At 43.1% G+C, this 19,500-nt stretch overlaps 1 protein-coding gene across 6 annotated transcripts in view; it reads right to left on the bottom strand.

The window, feature by feature from the left end:
- itsn1 (intersectin 1 (SH3 domain protein)) overlaps positions 1-19,500 on the bottom strand; it is a 205,996-nt gene that overhangs the window by 15,526 nt on the left and 170,970 nt on the right. For all 6 annotated transcript variants that reach the window (XM_087992545.1, XM_043701257.2, XM_087992541.1 and 3 more), the window contains 6 exons: positions 11,556-11,677; positions 10,043-10,149; positions 6,532-6,715; positions 5,171-5,269; positions 4,399-4,566; positions 2,358-2,570 (listed from right to left, as the gene is read on the bottom strand). In XM_087992545.1, coding sequence (XP_087848671.1) covers positions 2,358-2,570; positions 4,399-4,566; positions 5,171-5,269; positions 6,532-6,715; positions 10,043-10,149; positions 11,556-11,677 — 893 coding nt within the window. The remainder of the gene's footprint in view (positions 1-2,357; positions 2,571-4,398; positions 4,567-5,170; positions 5,270-6,531; positions 6,716-10,042; positions 10,150-11,555; positions 11,678-19,500) is intronic.

Here is a 19,500-nt window from a genome sequence, read left to right as displayed (position 1 = left end):
TTTTTTTGTGAATGGAAAGTGGTGTCATGTCCCATTCTACAGAGTTCAGTTTTGACATTCCTACTTGTGTGTGATATTTGTAAATGATTCCATTAAAATGTGGGAAGCATGAGGGAATTTGTAATGACACACAAGTTGGAGAAGGTGAGGACTGCAGATGCTGGAGATCAAAGTCGAGAGTGTGGTGCTGGAAAAGTACAGCAGGTCAGGCAGCATCAGGAATTCCTGATGAAGGACCTATGCCTGAAATGTTGATTCTCCTGCTCCTCCAATGCTGCCTGACCCGCTGTGCTTTCTCAGCACTACACTTATGACACAAAAGTTGCCGAGGTAGTTGGTAGTGAAGAGGATGGCTATTATTTGGAAAAACGGCAAATGGAATTCAACCCAGTTGTGAAGGACAATCAAAGCAAGGGAATACCCAATAAACAGAAGAGTAATGAGAGGGGCAGAGAAGATGTCAGAGCTTGGAATGCATATCGACAGATCCAGGAGGGTGGCAGGATAGGTAGAGCTGAAAAATGTGTTGCTGGAAAAGCGCAGCAGGTCAGGCAGCATCCAAGAAGCAGGAGAATCGACGTTTCGGGCATAGGTAGATAAGAATGCAGATTAGGTAAACAGGATGTTTCCTTTATAGAGTTAGGTATTGAACAGAAGGGTTCAAGGGGACGTGAGGGTGGTGAGCATCTGAATTTGTGTTGCACAGGGAAACCCTCAGCTCATTTAAAAGGAGCCTGGATCTACACATGAAGCACTGTAAACTGCAAAGACTGAAGGACCAAGTACTGGAAAGTGGGACCAGAATGGCTAGACGGACAGGACAGTGGAAAAACACAGCAAGTCAGGCAGCATCAGGGGGTGGAGATGTAGGTGTTTCGGATATAACCCTTCTTCAGGACTGTAAGGGGAGCTGCAGATGTTGGGGGATGGGGAGCAGGGTGGTGAGGCAGGGGTAGGGGCACACAGGTATTGGGTATGATCTGGTTGGTCAATGGGAGGAATTATCTGGTTGGTAGCTGGAAGGGAGGGTCAATCAGAGGAATGGAAGGGAGGGGCTGGGAAGGGGAGTTATTTGAAATTGGAGAATTCAACATTGTGTCCTCCAGGCTGTCAGCTGCCCAGGCAGAGGATGAGGTATTGTTCCTCCAATTTGCGGTCTGATTCACTGTGGCAATGAAGGAGGCCAAGGTGCCACTATTTTATTAAGCAAGTGCATAAATGATGGGCTGAATGGCCTCTTTCAGTGCTGTAACTTCTCTATGGCGATATGGAAGTGTAGGGATTGGCCACAGTTGCAAGAAACACCCAAAATGGACATGAAGCCAATAAAGTGGCTGCCATGTCCACCTATCTGTGGTATTTGGACTTCCAGAACTCATTAATATGCCACTGGTGGTTTTCGAGCTCAGCAGGTCTCCTGTTATCACCGTGAGCTAGTGTCAGACTGAGCCATTTGGGTGGTGGTGGTTGAGAAGGGGAGAGGATGACGGGGGTGGGAGTTCAAGTGTTGCTCCTTCCTTTTGGTGATCCTGCTCAGGTGGAAAGCTTCAGCTTTGTGAGTAAATTCCATTTTAACTGTCTCGTTTGGCTGCTCAACACCTGGCACACAAGGATTCGGATATTGAAAGAGTTTGTGTGACAGCTGAGGTGGGTCATCACAATGTTCAATTATTGCCTACATGATTATCAAGTTGAGAAATCAGTAGCTGGCAATTCAAAATTACCAATGAATTGTATCGTATCTTTGAGCAAATTACTCAAGGTGTTTCTACTCTCCTTTCCATTCTCCAAGGACTTGTGCTAAATTTGCATCCGAAACTGTTGCTAAATCAGAAATTTGCTTGTTTCTTATCTAATTTCTGCAACTAGTTCCCTGTTTACTGGGGCTCTTTAACCTTAAACTGTACATTCGTACGTCACATCCAGTGGTAGTTTTTGCAGCACATCCTGCATTTAGGTAAGAGGACACACATTCGCCCAACGTGAAGTGTTCTCTACCCTAGCATTAGTACGGTTTTTTTGACAAGAGCTGGAAACGTAAAAGATTTGGAAGACAATCTCTGTAACATCTTTAACATCCACACACACTTTATATCAGAGCCTGCAGGTAAACAGAACCTTAATAATGTACCTCTCATTAGTCACTGATGTTGAGAACGGCAAATATCTGTCACAGCCAAAGCTGAGATTAGATGACTCAGCACAAAGTAGGAATCAAATCTTGGGTCTTACTGGTTTTGTGTCACTCAGCACAGCACTTCAGGGTGCTCTAATCTGGTAAATCAACATTGCAGGTTTCACTTCATTTTGTTTGCAAGAAACGTGACAGCTCCAATGAACTGTTAAATTTTACTCACAGTTTTGTACATTTTATACTGTAGATTCGACTTGGGGCTGAAGACCTTGTCGGTTCCTGAGGAACCTAGTGGTTTGATGATCTGTGTCAGTAGCAGGAAATCATTGAAGAGAAAGCCATAAAGCTCCTTGTTACTTTTGGCTTTATAAAGTTTACCACTGTGTAGGAATTTTCGAGGACCCAAGCAATTTGTGACGGAGTTAAAAACAAGTTGCTGAAGTGGAAGAAAAGGAAATAGCAGTAATTATCTTTAAAAGAAAAGGATGTAACTGCAGTGGGACATTGAACACTCAAACTCAGAAACAAGAGTCCATTTGTTGAAACCCTCCTCCCCTTTCAGATCCTGATGAGTCACGTGCAATAAGATGGGACAGATCTGGAAATTCATTACACGTCATTGTTCTTTTCTTTAGGAACATAGAACATTTAGCTCCTTCAGACTGAACTACTCTATTGAAATGCAGAGAGATGATGGCTGGTCTGTGATCTATCCCCACACCCCTAATATGAGTAAGGAGTGGGCAAGATGAGCACCTAGTGAGAGTTATATTAGATTAGATTAGATTACAGTGTGGAAACAGACCCTTCGGCCCACCAAGTCCACACCGACCTGCCGAAGCACAACCCACCCATACCCCTACATTTACCCCTTACCTAACACTATGGGCAATTTGGTATGGCCAATTCACCTGACCTGCACATCTTTGGACTGTGGGAGGAAACCGGAGCACCCGGAGGAAACCCATGCAGACACGGGGAGAACGTGCAAACTCCACACAGTCAGTCGCCTGAGGTGGGAATTGAACCCGGGTCTCTGGCGCTGTGAGGCAGCAGTGCTAACCACTGGGCCACCGTGCCGCCCAGTTGTTGGCTGCACTGAGCAGAGCAGGCAAGGTGAGGACTCTCCGAGAAGCAGACAGACTGATGGTGGAGAGTTTCCCATGTAACTGCAGAAAGTTCAACACCTGTCCTTTCACCCCCCTCCCTGCTCACCGTCCAAGGGCCAAACCAGTCTTTCCAGGTGAAGCAGCATTTCACCTGTAGCTCCTCGAATTTTGTGTATTGTATTCGCTGCATCCAATGTGGCCTACTCTACCCTGGAGAAACTAAACGCAGACTGGGTGACCACTTTGCAGAATACCTCCGCTCACGTAGCTGGTCATTTCAACACAGTATCCTGTTTGGATGCCCATGTCTGTCCTCAGCATGCTGCAGTGTTCGAGTGAAATACAGCACAAACTGGAGGCCCAACACCTCATCCTCAGACTAGACATTTTACAGCCTTCTGGAATTAATACTGAGTTCAGCAGCTTTAAATAGTTTCTTCCCTTTCTTTTAGCTTGTTATCATGACTTCCCTCTCACCATCCCACTTACTATACTTTCAAGTCTGGCAGGAGACACATCACTGTTCTGCCATTCTCACATTCTGATTACTTTAAGATGAACCATCGACATCTTTTCTTCACCGGCACCCGACATCCACTATCCCCCCCCACCCAAGACAAAGTATAGCATAAATGCTGCCCCCACCACACTTCACTCTGATGAAGAGTCATCTAGATTTGAAATGTTAGCTTGCTCTCTCTGCATGGATGCTGTCTGACTCGCTGTGATCTTTAGCATTTGCTGTCTTCAGCACAGATTCCAGCATCCGTAATAATTTGTTCCCACAGCTCTCATTATTCCTACCTTCCATCATCCGCTGCTCAATTTTTAACTAACGAACTGTCTTCAATTCTAACTGGTTCAACTTTTGCTACCAGACTCTTTTGAGGAACCTTATTATTAAATACCTTCAAAACATCCACAAAATTAACACTCGTCAACATTTGCCTGTCCAATACTTCAGTCACTTTTTCAAAAATGTATTGTCATGTTGGTCAGGCATAATCTACCATTTACAGCTTCAATTCATGAATTATTGACCTTGGCTTTTGATCATAAGATTTGAACATTACACTTACTGTTGCTATGATTATAGGATCACAAAGATCCATTCATTCAGTGAAATGACACACTTTGGCTGCTTTCAGTACTCACCTCAGACAAACCTTCACATTGTACATGTGTCTGGATCCACTCCAGCCTGTCAGAATTTTCTTTCTCTCGCACACCTTCGTTCACCTGAGAACACAGCTCCTCAGCCTTTTCAAGAGCCTGTTTCAGGTGGCTAAAATCAGGATGATTTTCTGGGGTGTTTTCCAGAATCTAGGATATGTATTTAAAAAAAATAAAATCAAGTGAGCTAAGGGCCTTCAAAATCCCATTTCAGAACATCTGCTTGATTATTTTTGAAGAGATTACAGAATGTTAATATTTAAACACTAACTGATGAGACAGTTTCTACAGTTTCTGAACCAGAGTTACTAATAGCACTTTTTTTTTTATACAAACAGTCTTTCTGGCAGAAGGCAGAAAGCCTGAAGAATATTGCTTTAGAATGCTGAAGAAGTTGGGCCAAGGGAACTAAAGTGAGCAGAAGAATTCACTGAGGGCTGGAGAAGACAAGGAACGTGACACACAAATATTTAGGTTGACCTGTCCTTGAATTTTTACATTATTGTCAGAAAACATTATGGGCAGGCAATCCCACCCTTCTCTCAGCAGCAATTTAAAGAAATGGCATTATGTTTTAGTTTATTGTAAAGACAGTAGTCAGTAACAAAAGTACGTGTCCGTGCTTGTGCACACGTGCATGTTTTATTTGACAAGTAATACTTAAAAGACTGTACGGGGAGCATGTCCATGACACACCAAGCTGTGTTACAATTTTAATTGGACAACATACGTATACACAAAAACATAGACTTACATTTTTTATTATTAATGGGTAGCGTGTTACTCTTTGCATCGGCTTCAGTAGGAAACTTGACAGTGGCATTCCTTTACATTGTGGGTCCATTGCTAGTCTCTGTCATAATATAAATAAGTCGAGTATCAATAATAACATCAGTGTTGAGAAACCACAATGTACATTGTACAGCATCTCATCATATCCTTCGGACATCCTAAATTGATTTACAATTATCAAAATAAAACATTCCTACATTATAACAGTCACTATACTTCAGTGGCTCTAATATACTCTGGGATACCCTGAGGTTATAGAGTCAGAGAGACGTAACAGCACAGAAACAGAACCTTCAGTCCAACTCATCCACGCCAACCAGATATCCTAACCAGATCTACTCCCATTTGCCAGCACTTGGCCCATATGCTTCCACATCTTTCTTATTCATATACCCATTCAGATGCCGTTTAAATGTTGTAATTGTACCAGTCTCCATCACTTCCTTTGGCAGCTCATTCCATACACATACCACCCTCTGTGTGGAAAAAGTTGTCCCTTAGGTCCCTTTTATTTCTTTCCCCTCACCTTAAACTTATGCCCTCTAGTTCTGGATTCTCCCAACCTGGGGAAAAGACTTTGTCTATTTATCCTATCCATGCCCCTCCTGGTTTTATAAACCTTTATAAGGTCACCCCTCAGCCTCCAGGGAAAACAGCCCCAGCCTGGTCGGCCTCTCCCTTTAGCTCAAATCCTCCAACCCTGGCAACATCCTTGTAAATCTTTCCTGCACCCTTTCAAGTTTCACAACACCCTTCTGATAGGAGGGAGACCAGAATAGCACACAATATTCCAAAGGTGGTCTAACCAATGTCCTGTACAGCCACAACATGACCTCCCATCCCCTGTACTCAATACTCTGACCATCAAAGGAAAGCATACCAAACGCCTTCTTCACTATCCTATCTACCTGCGACTCCACTTTCAAGAAACCATGAACCTGCAGTCAAAGGTCTTTTTGTTCAGCAACACTCCCCAGGACCGTACCATTCAGTGTATAAGCTGAAAGGTGGAATATAACTTGAATCGTTTTCTGCATTATGGTCAGTGCTATGTAGATAAGGGTGACAGAAATTGCATATATCATAAAAAACAAATTAATCAATAACTAGATAATCTTTTTTGACAGAAAGGGAGGAAATTTAGTCAGAACAACAGGAGCTAAGCTTCCAAGTCCACGGTAAAGATGTTCTCAATCAGAGATAAGGGTGCTACCTACTTTAAAAAGCTTTGCTGAGTTATTTTCTGAACAAAATCACAGGTTCACGTAAAAGCTAACTTGTAGATCATTTTTGCTGTGCAATGGTAATACAATGAACTCTTACTTTGACAAATTCCTTGAATTCGGAAACTTCATCTGTTTTTTGTTGAATCAGTGCTGCTCCATTAAGCTGACAGCTGCAGAATCGGATATATGGCTGCATGTGAGGCAATTGCGCTGTTAATATGTCACCAATCATTTTCACAGGCATCCTCTCCCCTGACATCTTCTTTCTCACCCGTAATGCCCTGCAGTAAAGCATAAACACATTAATTAGCATTGATGCTCAATATGCAGACCAATGTAACATATTCATAATTTTATTCAATTTTTTTAATAAATAAAAATTGTATTTTAACTGTTATTCTGTTTACTGGATAAAGTATTATCAGCTTAGAGAGAATCTATTTTTATCATTGTCCATAATATTTACGAGTGCGCTGATACTCATTCGGATCAATGAAATGTTATTAAACTTTAAAAACTGTCTACTTAACCTGACTCAACATGATCAGTGAATTCAACATGGAACTTTCCAATTTCAAGGTCCAACCATTTGAATTAAATACAAATAGAGTCATAGAGATGTACAGCACGGAAACAGACCCTTCGGTCCAACTTGTCCATACCGACCAGATATCCCAACCTAACCTAGTTCCATTTGCCAGCACTTGACCCATATCCTTCTAAGTGTTTCCTATTCACATACCCATCCAAATGCCTTTTAAATGTTGCAATTGTACCAGCCTCCATCGCTTCCTCTGGCAGCTCATTCCATACACGCACACCCTCTGCATGAAAAAGTTGCCCCTGAGGTCCCTTTTAAACTTTTCCCCTCTCACCCTAAACCTATGCCCTCCAGTTCTGGACTCCCCCACCCCAGGGAAAAGACCTTGTCTATTTACCCGATCCATGCCCCTCATGATTTTAAAAACCTCTATAAAAGGTCACCCCCTCAGCTTCCAGCGCTCCAGAGAAAACAGCCTTAGCCTATTCAGCCTCTCCCTATAGCTTAAATCCTCCAACCCTGACAATATCCTTGCAAATCTTTTCTGAACCTTTTCAAGTTTCACAACATCCTTCCGATAGGAGGAAGACCAGAATTGCACACAATATTCTACAACCAATGTCCTGTGCAGCTGCAACATGACCTCCCAACTCCTGTACTCAACGCCCTGACCAATTTCCCCAAAACTGTCATTTTCATTGGTGTCATCAGCAAACTTGAACAAATTAAGTTTGCTTCCTTTATTGAAGATCATTGATGGAGATTATGAGCAACTACAGCCCAGACACCATGTAGAATGGAGTCATTTTTCACTAAGTATTAGACCCACAGCAATTAAGCAAGTATGGAAATATGTTGTTAAATTGTGATCAGTTGCAAAACATCTTTTTGTAAGGAAGTAAAAGTGATATCTGTAAGACAATTACTACTTTTAAAGAGACTAATCAGGAATTGGGCACGCACTACCTAGCAATTCTGAGATTGATTACATGGTCCTCCTATGTGGACAACCATTAAGGTTCAAGATGTGTCTGATCATGCACAGAGGGTAGTGGCGAGCAAAGGTTAATAAACAATGACTCTTGGTAGCTCATTGTGCAGTATGAAGACCAAAATCAGAAGAATAATTTCAGTGAACAGAACAAAACAATAGATATGCATTGTCAGCCAGAAATAAGCCAGTATTCTGTTGTGAATCAACTCAATCCATTGCTTTATTGTGATAAACTCAGTAAGCGTTATGAAACTTATGAAATCGCACAATTATACATTGATCTGAGGCAAAAGTAAGTGACTTACGTGGGAGAGGCAAGTGCACAGTGGTATTGTCACTGGACATGCAATTGAGATCCAGGCAGAAAAAGTGTAATGATTGGCTACGGGGCCTCTTCTGTGCTAGATGACCTTAAAACCACATCAATGGCTGTAAAAACCCATCTGGCCTTACCTGCTCTGGCCTACACACAACTCCAGACTCACGACAACGTGGTTGATTTTTAACTGCTCTCTTAAATGTCTGAGCAAACTGCTCAGTTGTTTCCACCTCTTAAAAAGTCTCAAAATATAAAAAAAGGAATAAAGTCAGTTGGTGCCAGGAAGCCCTCGAAGGCACTGGAAACACAGCCCTGTCCACCGCGCAAAGTCCTCTAAACCTGGGCATGTTAATAAAATGAATGCTTGGAGTCTGATACTCAACTCACACATTACTTGGTTTCTCTCTGTATGGATGCTTCCAGACCTGCTGAGTTCCTCCTGCATTTCCTTTTCTCATTTTTTAAAATTCATCTTGATAGTTACTATTAGACAACGTTGCCTGTTGGGTTTTTGCACCTCAACATAATATATATTTAGAGTTATAGACATGTACAGGATGGAAACAGACCCTTCGGTCCAACTCGTCTATGCCGACCAGATATCCTAACCTAATCTAGCCCCATTTGCCAGCACTTGGCCCATATCCCTCTAAATTCTTCCTATTCATATACCCATTCAGATGCCTTTTAAATGTTGTAATTGTATCAGCCTCCACCACTTCCTCTGGCAGCTCATTCCATGCACGTACCAGCCTCTGTGAAAAAGTTGCCCCTTCGGTCCCTTTTAAATTTTTCCTCCCTCACCCTAAACCTATGCCCTCTAGTTCCAGACTCCACCACCCCAGGGAAAAGACTTTTTCTATTTACCCTACCCATGCCCCTCATGATTTTAAATACCTCTATAAGATCACCCCTCAGCTTCCAATGCTCCAGGGAAAATAGCCCCAGCCTATTCAGCCTCTCCCTGTCGCTCAAATCCTCCAAACCTGGCAACATCCTTGTAAAGCTTTTCTGAACCCATTCAGGTTTCACAACATCCTTCCGATAGGAAGGAGATCAGAATTGCACATTGCATTCCAAAGGTGGTCTCACCAACGTCCTGTACAGCCGAAACATGACCTCCCAACTCCTATACTCAATACTCTGACCAATAAAAGAAAGCATACCAAACACCTTCGTCACTATCCTATCTACCTGCAACTCTACTTTCAAGAAAGTATGATGCTGCACTCCAAGGTCTCTTTGTTCAACAACACTGCCCAGGACATCATCATTAAGTCCTGCTCTGATTTACTCTTCTAAAAAGCAGCACTTCACATCTGTCTAAATTAAACTCCTCCTGCCACTCCTCAGCCCATTGGCCTATCTGATCAAGATCCCATTGTACTCAGGTGACCTTCTTGTTGCGAACCACAATTAATTTGTTCAAAGCTAGCCATTACCCACCTGCACTCATACATTTTCATATAGTTTCCCAACTAACTACAGCCAACTTGCTTCACAGTTTCATTTGTTTATATTTAAGATGCCAGTTTCAGATAGAAACACATCGCTTTCAAACCTAATTTAAAATGGTATTGTATTATGATATTTATCCCTAATGGCTCATTTGCAACATAATTATTCATCAAAACCAGGTTTAAAACGAGATGGCCCCTTAATTCTCATTGTGTTCACCCATATCAAGGGGACTGTAAAGATGGCAGTGAAGGAACTAGACACAGGAATTATCAACTGTCAGTATATGTACTTACTTCAACAATTTAATATTACACATGATGAGCTCTTTCCAGTTCACAAAAATCATGGCCACTTCCTTCTCCGTCAGCAAATCAGACTCTAGCAAAGGTTTCTGAAAGACCTAATGAAACAAGGTAGATTATTAACAATAACAAAAAAATATGAGTAAATGAAACTTTCATGATAAGTAAAGCAAGATAACAAAATCATTCAAAAGGCTGTAAGTAGAAGTTCACCCTATGGGTAGAACAGATTAAAGTAATGATTTTGCTTGTTGGTTGCAGATTGTAAAATTTTCCCAACGATTATTATTCACTTAGGAACGTGAGGTTCTGCAAAGATTGGCGCATTTTTCTTTAAATTGGATTTATATGTGAATAATTTCAACAGGTAACACAATATCAAAGCTTGCCAAAGATATTAAACTTGGCTTTATAGACCACAGAGGAATAATGTAACATAGTACAAGTTGACACTGTAAAAATTACAATCAAAACAGTTAAACTGTGATGAGCATGAACATTGGTAATTGTGAGGTGATGCACTTTGGTACAAACAAAAACATCACCTAACCTCAGAAAATTAAAAAAAATCTCTTGGGACATAGGAAAACAAATTATTAAAAGAGCACTGTTGAATAGTAAGGTAATTAATATTGCTCAAGAAGCACCACAATTTATTTCGCGGCATATGGATTTCAAAAGTAGAGAAACTGACATAAGCATAGAACATTCGGTTTTTACAGGACCTTGGTCAGGTCTCAGTTTTATAGTACTGTGCATAGTTCTGGTTTCCACACTTCAAAAAGAACGTAGAACCGCCAAAGATACTGTAACAGCTTCAACACTGAAGCAGTAATCTCGAGATCTCAAATGTGATTTTTGCCAAAAAGTTCAATAAATTTCGTAATTTAAGAGGTAATTCCAAAAATAGTTGCTGGATTATCTTAGAGACTCAACACTTTCTCTAACACGGACAGGGAAAAAGAGCTGGTCCTCCAACTTGGTCGGGCCAATAGGTAATTGTAGTATGTTTACAAAAAGGGCAACTCATAATGTCTCATATTCCCAAGCTAGCTAATTATTACAATCAATTGTTATTTTGTAGGACGACCACCACCATCTTCTGAGCATTAATTAGGCTGGGCAATAATGCAACCTTGGCAACCCAAGAATTTTCTTTTTAAATCCCAGTCCTCAGCAGGTATTCAAACCAATATCTTTTTAATAACTTTATTGTACTTTGGATGTCAGAAGTCAGAAATAAAAACAAAGTGCTGGACGAAGGTCTGGCAGCATCTGTGGAAAGAGAAGTGGACTAAGTTGGAGACTGCCAGGGAATTGAGAAGAGTAGGAAATCTGGCTAATCTTTTGCCCATTCAAGGGGCAGTAAAAAAAAAACCTGCTACCCCAGGTAATTCCAGCAAACATAGCAGAGAGTGGGTGATTGAATTTAGGATTGGCTGAGCTATTAGCGCAGTCTGAAAATGAAGAGATCCATCATGCTCACAAGACAACTTCATCTTACCTCAGTGACTAGCTGCAGGTCACTCACATAGTTTTCTTCTGTGACAATTAGCTCATGGATATAGCCCTGTCGCTTCCGCTCTGAAGGAGTTAGCATGTCCAATAAATGTAAGTCAGCACACCCTACACAGAAAAAGGGAAAATTAAATAATTTCCATCATACAAAATTCTAACACACACTGTTTGACGGGGAGCTGTGCCATGGAATAACGATGGTTAAGAAGAATACATAGTTCAATTTGTTTTACATTCAAGAGTAAATTTTCAAAATTCGACATTTTCAACATTGCAATGTTTGCATTGAGAGTTGATAGGAAATACCAGTGCACAAAGATCAAGTTCAAAAAGAAATTGTTATTGGTTTCACTGTTATTTATATTGCACATCATAGAGTCATAGAGATGTACAGCATGAAAACAGACCCTTCGGTCCGACCCTTCCATGCCATCCAGATATCCAACCATCTAGTCCCACCTGCCAGCACCTGCCCATGTCCCTCCAAACCCTTCCTATTCATATGCTCATCCAAATGCCTTTTAAGTGTTGCAATTGTACCAACCTCTACCACTTCCTCTGGTAGCCCATTCCATACACGTACCACCTCCTGTGTAAAAACGCTGTCCCTTAGGTCTCTTTGATATCTTTCCTCTCTCACCCTAAACCTATGCCCTCTAGTTCTGGACTCCCTGATCCCAGGGAAAAGACCTTTTCTATTTATCCTATCCAGACCCCTCATAATTTTGTAAACCTCTATAAGGTCACCCCTCAGCTTCCAACGCTCCAGGGAAAACAGCCCCAGTCTGCTCAGCCTCTCCCTATAGCTCAAATCCTCCAACACTGGCAACATCCTTGTAAATCTTTTTTGAACTCTTTCAAGTTTCACAACATCTTTCCGATAGGAAGGAGACCAGAATTGCACGCAATATTCCAACAGTGGCCTAACCAATGTCCTGTACAGCTGTAACATGACCTCCCAACTCCTGTACTCAATACTCTGACCGATAAAAGAAAGCATACCAAACGCCTTCTTCACTATCCTATCTACCTGCGACTCCACTTTCAAGGAGCTATGAACCTGCACTCCAAGGTCTCTGTTCAGCAACACTCCCTAGGACCTTACCATTAAGTGTATAAGTCCTGCTAAGATTTGCTTTCCCAAAATGCAGCATCTCACATTTATCTGAATTAAACTCCATCTGCCACTTCTCAGCCCATTGGCCCATCTGATCAAGATCTTGTTGTAATCTGAGGTAACCTCCTTCACTATTCACTACACCTCCAATTTTGGTGTCATCTGCAAACTTACTAACTGTACCTCTTATGCTCGCATCCAAATCATTTATGTAAATGACAAAAAGTAGAGGACCCAGCACCGATCCTTGTGGCACTCCACAGGTCACAGGCCTCCAGTCTGAAAAACAACCGTCCACCACCACTTTGTCTTTTACCTTTGAGCCAGTTCTGTATCCAAATGGCTAGTTCTCCCTGTATTCCGTGAGATCTAACCTTGCTAACCAGTCTCCCATGGGGAACCTTGTTGAACGCCTTATTGAAGTCCATATAGATCACATCTACTGCTCTGCCCTCATCAATCCTCTTTGTTACTTCTTCAAAAAACTCAATCAAGTTTGTGAGACATGATTTCCCACGCACAAAGCCATGTTGACTATCCCTAATCAGTCCTTGCCTTTCCAAATACATGGATCTCCTGTCCCTCAGGATTCCCTCCAACAACTTGCCCACCACCGATGTCAGGCTCACTGGTCTAGATTGAGAAAATGAGCCTCACACTAAATACCTGGAAACTGATTTCCAAACAGCTCCCACAGCACAGCAGCACGATTAAATCAACACAAGATTGAGAAAAACATGACTAGAGCATGGGTTGCTGGTAAAGCATTACAGATCAGGCAGCATCTGAGGAGCAGGAGAAGAGACATCTCAGGCAAAAGCCCTTCATCAGGGATGAGCCAAAGGGGAGGAGAGATAAATGGGAGAGGTGTGAGGCTGGGGAGTAGTTGAGAGTGGTTTAGGTAGAAGGTGGTGAGGGTAATGGTGATAGGTCGGAGAGGAGGGTGAAGCGGATAGGTGGGAAAGAAGATGGACAGGTATGAAGGCGGTGCCAACTTGGAATGTTGGATCTGGGATAAGGTGGTGGCGGGGGGTGCGGGAAAATAAGGAAACTGGTGAAATCCACATTGATCCCATGCAGTTGGAGGGTCCCAAGGCAGAAGGTGAGGTGTTCTTCCTCCAAGCATCAGGTGGTTATAGTCTGGCGATGCAGGCAGCCCAGGACCTGCATGTCCTTAGCACAGTGGAAGGGGAGTTGAAGTGTTCGGCCACGGGGCAGATGTCACTCGCACCAACCAACACCCCAGTGACTGAGCACGTTAACTTCCCCAAGGACATGTAGGTCCTGGGCCGCCTCCGTCGCCAAACTGTTACCAAGGGCCGCCTAGAGAAACAATGTCTCATTTTCTGCCTTGGGACCCTTCAAACACATGGGATCAATGTGGATTTCACCAGTTTCCTCACTTCCCCTCCACCTTTTCCCAGATCCAACCTTCCAACTCAGCACCGCCCTTAATCTGTCCATCTTCCTACCCACCTATCCACTCCACCCTCCTCTCCAACCTATGAGCTTCACCCCACCTTCATCTGCATATCCCACTCTCAGCTCCCTTCCCCCCAAGCACCATCCCCTCCCATTTATCTCTCCACCCCCTTGGCTCACAAACCTCACTGAAATGTTGATTTTCCTGCTCCTTGGACGCTGCCTGACTGGCTGTGCTTTTCCAGCACCACAATCGCGGTTCTGATCTCCAGCATCTGCAGTCCTCACTTTTACCTGAGAAAAATATGAGCCAACTCCCATATGTTGAGGACCTCCTCTTGGTGAAGACAGACATAGCTAACAAAGTTCAGCTCAGCCTCTACTGTGACACCTCAGCCTTCAGCTAACTGTGGATAAAGAGTATTTGGAAACCATGTTTCAAAACCATAATTACAACATGGTTTACCAAGCAGCAGTGATCCCATGCTTGTTCACACTTCAAAGACTTGAACAACCTAAAGCAGGCACCTCAGAGTCCTAGAGATGTACCACCAGTGGTGCAGGATGAAATCAAGTAGAAAGAATCATGGTCCACCAGTAGTCTCCTCTCCCAGGCCAACTCGAGCAGCAAAGCACAAGTCACTTAAAACCAGCACCTCTCGGTAGGGCTGGTAGCTCATATGCCTGATACCAGAAACGTCACACTGTTTGGAATTTGGTCAAGATAGGATCACCTAAAATAACAGTGGAAACAATTTGGGAATATTTATAAAGCATCCCTGTAAAGATCCAACATCCCTGTTGACTCCAGGAGACTTTAGCTTATGACTGATCAAAACAGGGGAACTAAACACATCATGAGACTTCATCGGATTACTGCAGAAGTGAAGTATTGGAGAAAGTGCACAAATTATTCTTTATCCTGGCCCTTTTCACAACACCTGTTTCCTATGTGTCAGAGTCTGCAGCTCATGCTTCAAGCTTATCTACTCGCTCAGAGCACAACTAACTGGAGTGGAACCAAGTCAGTTTTGGGGAGAAAAGGATTGTTAAGCAGTAGCAAAGGTCACAACCCTTTCATTCTGATGGTCAGAATTTTAATCATTCCTCAAAGCAGATGCCTTTTAAATGTGATAATTGTACCAGCCTCACCACTTCCTCTGGCAGCTTATTCCATACACGCACCACCCTCTATTTGAAAAAGTTTCCCCTTTGATCCCTTTTAAATCTTTCCCCTCTCGAAAGTTAGTACAATTAAAGCATTTAAAAAAAAAACATCTTGAAGGGTTTAAAGGGAAATAGGCCAAGTGCTGGCAAATGGGACTAGATTAATCTAGGATGATCTGGTCAGCATGGATGATTGGACCAAAGGGTCTGTTTCCATGCTGTACATCTCTGACTGCAAGAACTCCAATTACGCTGTTTGAGAGCAACAAAGTGAGACATTGCTAGGTGTTGTCTGCATTTCTACAAAAGCAAACTGCATGCTTATGGAGATTATTGCCCAGGAGCAGTATGGGGATGAGAAAGACAAGTGTTCTGGCTTGAAAGAAAAGGTTTTGCTGGATTGCTGAGCACAAGTCTCCTGTCTTGATGTTTGCAGTTCTGTTAAAAAGGCTGGCATCTTAAACCTGCAACAGCGAATGTTTTTGCTTAATATATACATTAAGGAACATGAGTAAAATTCTGGCCATTAGAAGGAAAGGGCTGTGACCTTTGCTACTTCTTTACAATCCTTTTCTCCTTGGGTAATCCCCAAAGCTGACATGGTTCCATTCCACTTCATTGTGCTCCGAGCGAGCTGATAAGCTCGATACATGAGCTGCAGACTCTGACACATAGGAAACAGGTATTGCGTAAAAGGGCTAGGATAAAGAATAGATTGTGCACTTTCTCCAATACTTCACCTCTGCAGTAACCTGATGAAGCCTCAATGTGTTCAGTTTCCTCTTTTTGATTAGTCACATGCTCATGAACTCATAAACCTCTACAAGGTCACCTCTCAGCCTCTGACGCTCATTGGAAAAAAGCCCGAACCTATTCAGCCTCTCCCTATAGCTCAAACCCTCCAACCCCGGCAACATTCTTGTAAATCTGTTTTGAACCCTTTCACGTTTCACAACATCTTTGTCCTGTTGTAATCTGAGAATCTTCTTCACTGTCCACTGCACCACCAAGTTTGGTATCATCTGCAATCTTACTAACCATACCTCCTGTATTCACATCCAAATCATTTATATAAATAACAAAAAGCAGTGGACCCGGCGCCAATCCTTGTAGCATACTGCTGGTAACAGGTCTCCAGTTCAAAAAAACAACTCTCCATCACCACATTGTGCTGAGTGCCTTGAAAATCTTTAAGGTAGCTAAGTTCCCAGAGACATGAAAAGTGGAGGAGTTGTGGATAGTGAGGAAGGATATCAAAGGATGCTGTAGGATATTGATCAGTTGGAAAGTTAGGTGGGGGGGCGGGGGGGGGGAGAAACAGCAGACGGGCTTTAATCCAGACAAGTGAGATGATGCATTTTGGGAGATCAAATGCAAAACTACAGCACACTGTAAACGTTGTGGTTCTGTTCGCCGAGCTGGGAATTTGTGTTGCAGACATTTCGTCCCCTGTCTAGGTGACATCCTCAGTGCTTGGGAGCCTCCTGTGAAGCGCTTCTGTGATCTTTCCTCCGGCATTTGTAGTGGTTTGAATCTGCCACTTCCGGTTGTCAGTTCCAGCTGACCGTTGCAATGTGGTATATTGGGTCCAAGTCGATGTGCTTATTGATTGAATCTGTGGATAAGTGCCATGCCTCTAGGAATTCCCTGGCTGTTCTCTGTTTGGCTTGTCCTATCATAGTAGTGTTGTCCCAGTCGAATTCATGTTGCTGGTCATCTGCATGTGTGGCTACTAAGGATAGCTGGTCGTGTCGTTTCATGGCTAGTTGGTGTTCATGGATGCGGATCGTTAGCTGTCTTCCTGTTTGTCCTATGTAGTGTTTTGTGCAGTCCTTCATGGGATTTTGTACACGTCATTGGTTTTGCTCATGCTGGGTATTGGGTCCTTCGTTCTGGTGAGTTATTGTCTGAGAGTGGCTGTTGGTTTGTGTGCTGTTATGAGACCTAGGGGTCGCAGTAGTCTGGCTGTCGGTTTGAAAATGCTCTTGATGTGGCTAGTCCTTTGGGTTGCGGCATGTCCTCATTCCATTGTCTTTCCCTTAGGCATCTGTTGATGAAATTGCGCGGGTATCCGTTTTTGGCGAATACATTGTATAGGTGTTCTTCTTCCTCTTTTTGCAGTTCTGGTGTACTGCAGTGTGTTGTGGCCCTTTTGAATAGTGTCTTGATGCAACTTCTTTTGTGTGTGTTGGGGTGGTTGCTTTCATAGTTCAGGACTTGGTCTGTGTGTGTGGCTTTCCTGTATACCTTTGTGGTGAATTCTCCGTTCGGTGTTCTCTGTACCATCATATCTAGGAATGGGAGTTGGTTGTCCTTTTCTTCCTCTCTCGTGAATCGGATTCCTGTGAGTGTGGAGTTGATGATCCGGTGTGTGTTCTCAATGATTACAAAGGTGTCATCCACATATCTGACCCAGAGTTTGGGTTGAATTTGCGGTAAGATATGTGGATGACACCTTTGTAATCATTAAAAACACAGAAATAGAGAACAGAGAACACCGAACGGAGAATTCACCACAAAGGTATACAGGAAAGCCACACACACAGACCAAGTCCTAAACTACGAAAGCAACCACCCCAACACACACAAAAGAAGTTGCATCAAGACACTATTCAAAAGAGCCACAACACACTGCAGTACACCAGAACTGCAAAAAGAGGAAGAAGAACACCTATACAATGTATTTGCCAAAAACTGATACCCGCGCAATTTCATCAACAGATGCCTAAGGGAAAGACGACGGAATGAGGACATGCCGCAACCCAAAGGACTAGCCACACTACCATACATCAAGAGCATTTCCGAACTGACAACCAGACTACTGCGACCACTAGGACTCATAACAGCACACAAACCAACAGCCACTCTCAGACAACTCCCCCAGAACGGAGGAACCGATACCCAGCATGAGCAAAAACAATGACGTGTACAAAATCCCATGAAGGACTGCACAAAACACTACATAGGACAAACAGGAAGACAGCTAACGATCCGCATCCATGAACACCAACTATCCACGAAACGACACGACCAGCTATCCTTAGTAGCCACACATGCAGACAACAAGCAACATGAATTCGACTGGGACAACACTACTATGATAGGACAAGCCAAACAGAGAACAGCCAGGGAATTCCTAGAGGCATGGCACTCATCCACAGATTCAATCAATAAGCACATCGACTTGGACCCAATATACCGACCACTGCAGCGGACAGCTGGAACTGACAACCGGAAGCGGCAGATTCAAACCACTACAAATGCCGGAGGAAAGATCACAGAAGCGCTTCACAGGAGGCTCCCGAGCACTGAGGATGTCACCTAGACAGGGGACGAAACGTCTGCAACACAAATTCCCAGCTCGGCGAACAGAACCACAACAACGAGCACCCGAGCTACAAATCTTCTCACAAACTTCGAACACTGTAAATGGCAGGGTCCATTTTAGGTTCATGGATATACAGAGGGATCTTGGGGTCCAAGTCCATAGTTCCCGGAAAATGGTAAAACAGGTGGATAAAGTGGTAATGAAGGCATACAACATGCTTGCCTTCATCGGTCAGGGCACGGAGTCTAGAAATTAGCGAGCCATGCTGCAGCTGCAGAAGACTTTAGTCAGGCCACATTTGGAGTACTGTGCACAGCTCTGGTCACCGCACTATAGGAATGACGTGGAGGCTTGAGACAATGCTCAAGAAGTTCACCTGAACGTTGCCTTAGATTGGAGTGCATTCATTATAAGAGGACAGCCAAACTTGGATTGTTTTCAGTAGAGCATCAGAGGCTGAGGGGGATCTTGGCATAAGAATACAAAACTATGAGGGGTGCGGATAGTTGGAGATTCTTTCCCAGGCCAGAAAAGTCAAACACTAGAGGGCATGATACCAAGAACACTCTGCCAGGGGAGAAGGCAGAAGCAGATATGATAGCAACGTTTGAGAGGCATTGAGGCAGACACATGAACAGGCAGGGAATTGAGGGGTATGGACCACATGCGGACAGATAGGATTAGTTTAGAACAACAATATCGTCGGCACAGACATTGTGGACCAAAAGACCTGTTCCTGTGCTGTACTGTTTTATGTCTTCAGGCTATTAGAACTGAAAAGAAGCTTTACATCGCTTCGGCAGTCCAAGGGTTAGAAAGGATTATTTCATAGAATAGAGTGAATATTAACCCCAGTGAAGTACTGTCAAATTATTTTATTCGCTCTCGTGCAATAGA

Source organism: Chiloscyllium plagiosum, unplaced genomic scaffold, assembly GCF_037043375.1.
Source record: "Chiloscyllium plagiosum isolate Xiang-an unplaced genomic scaffold, Cpla_swu_hap1 HiC_scaffold_12, whole genome shotgun sequence".
Taxonomy (NCBI): domain Eukaryota; kingdom Metazoa; phylum Chordata; class Chondrichthyes; order Orectolobiformes; family Hemiscylliidae; genus Chiloscyllium; species Chiloscyllium plagiosum.
This window is presented reverse-complemented; position numbering and strand designations above follow the sequence as displayed.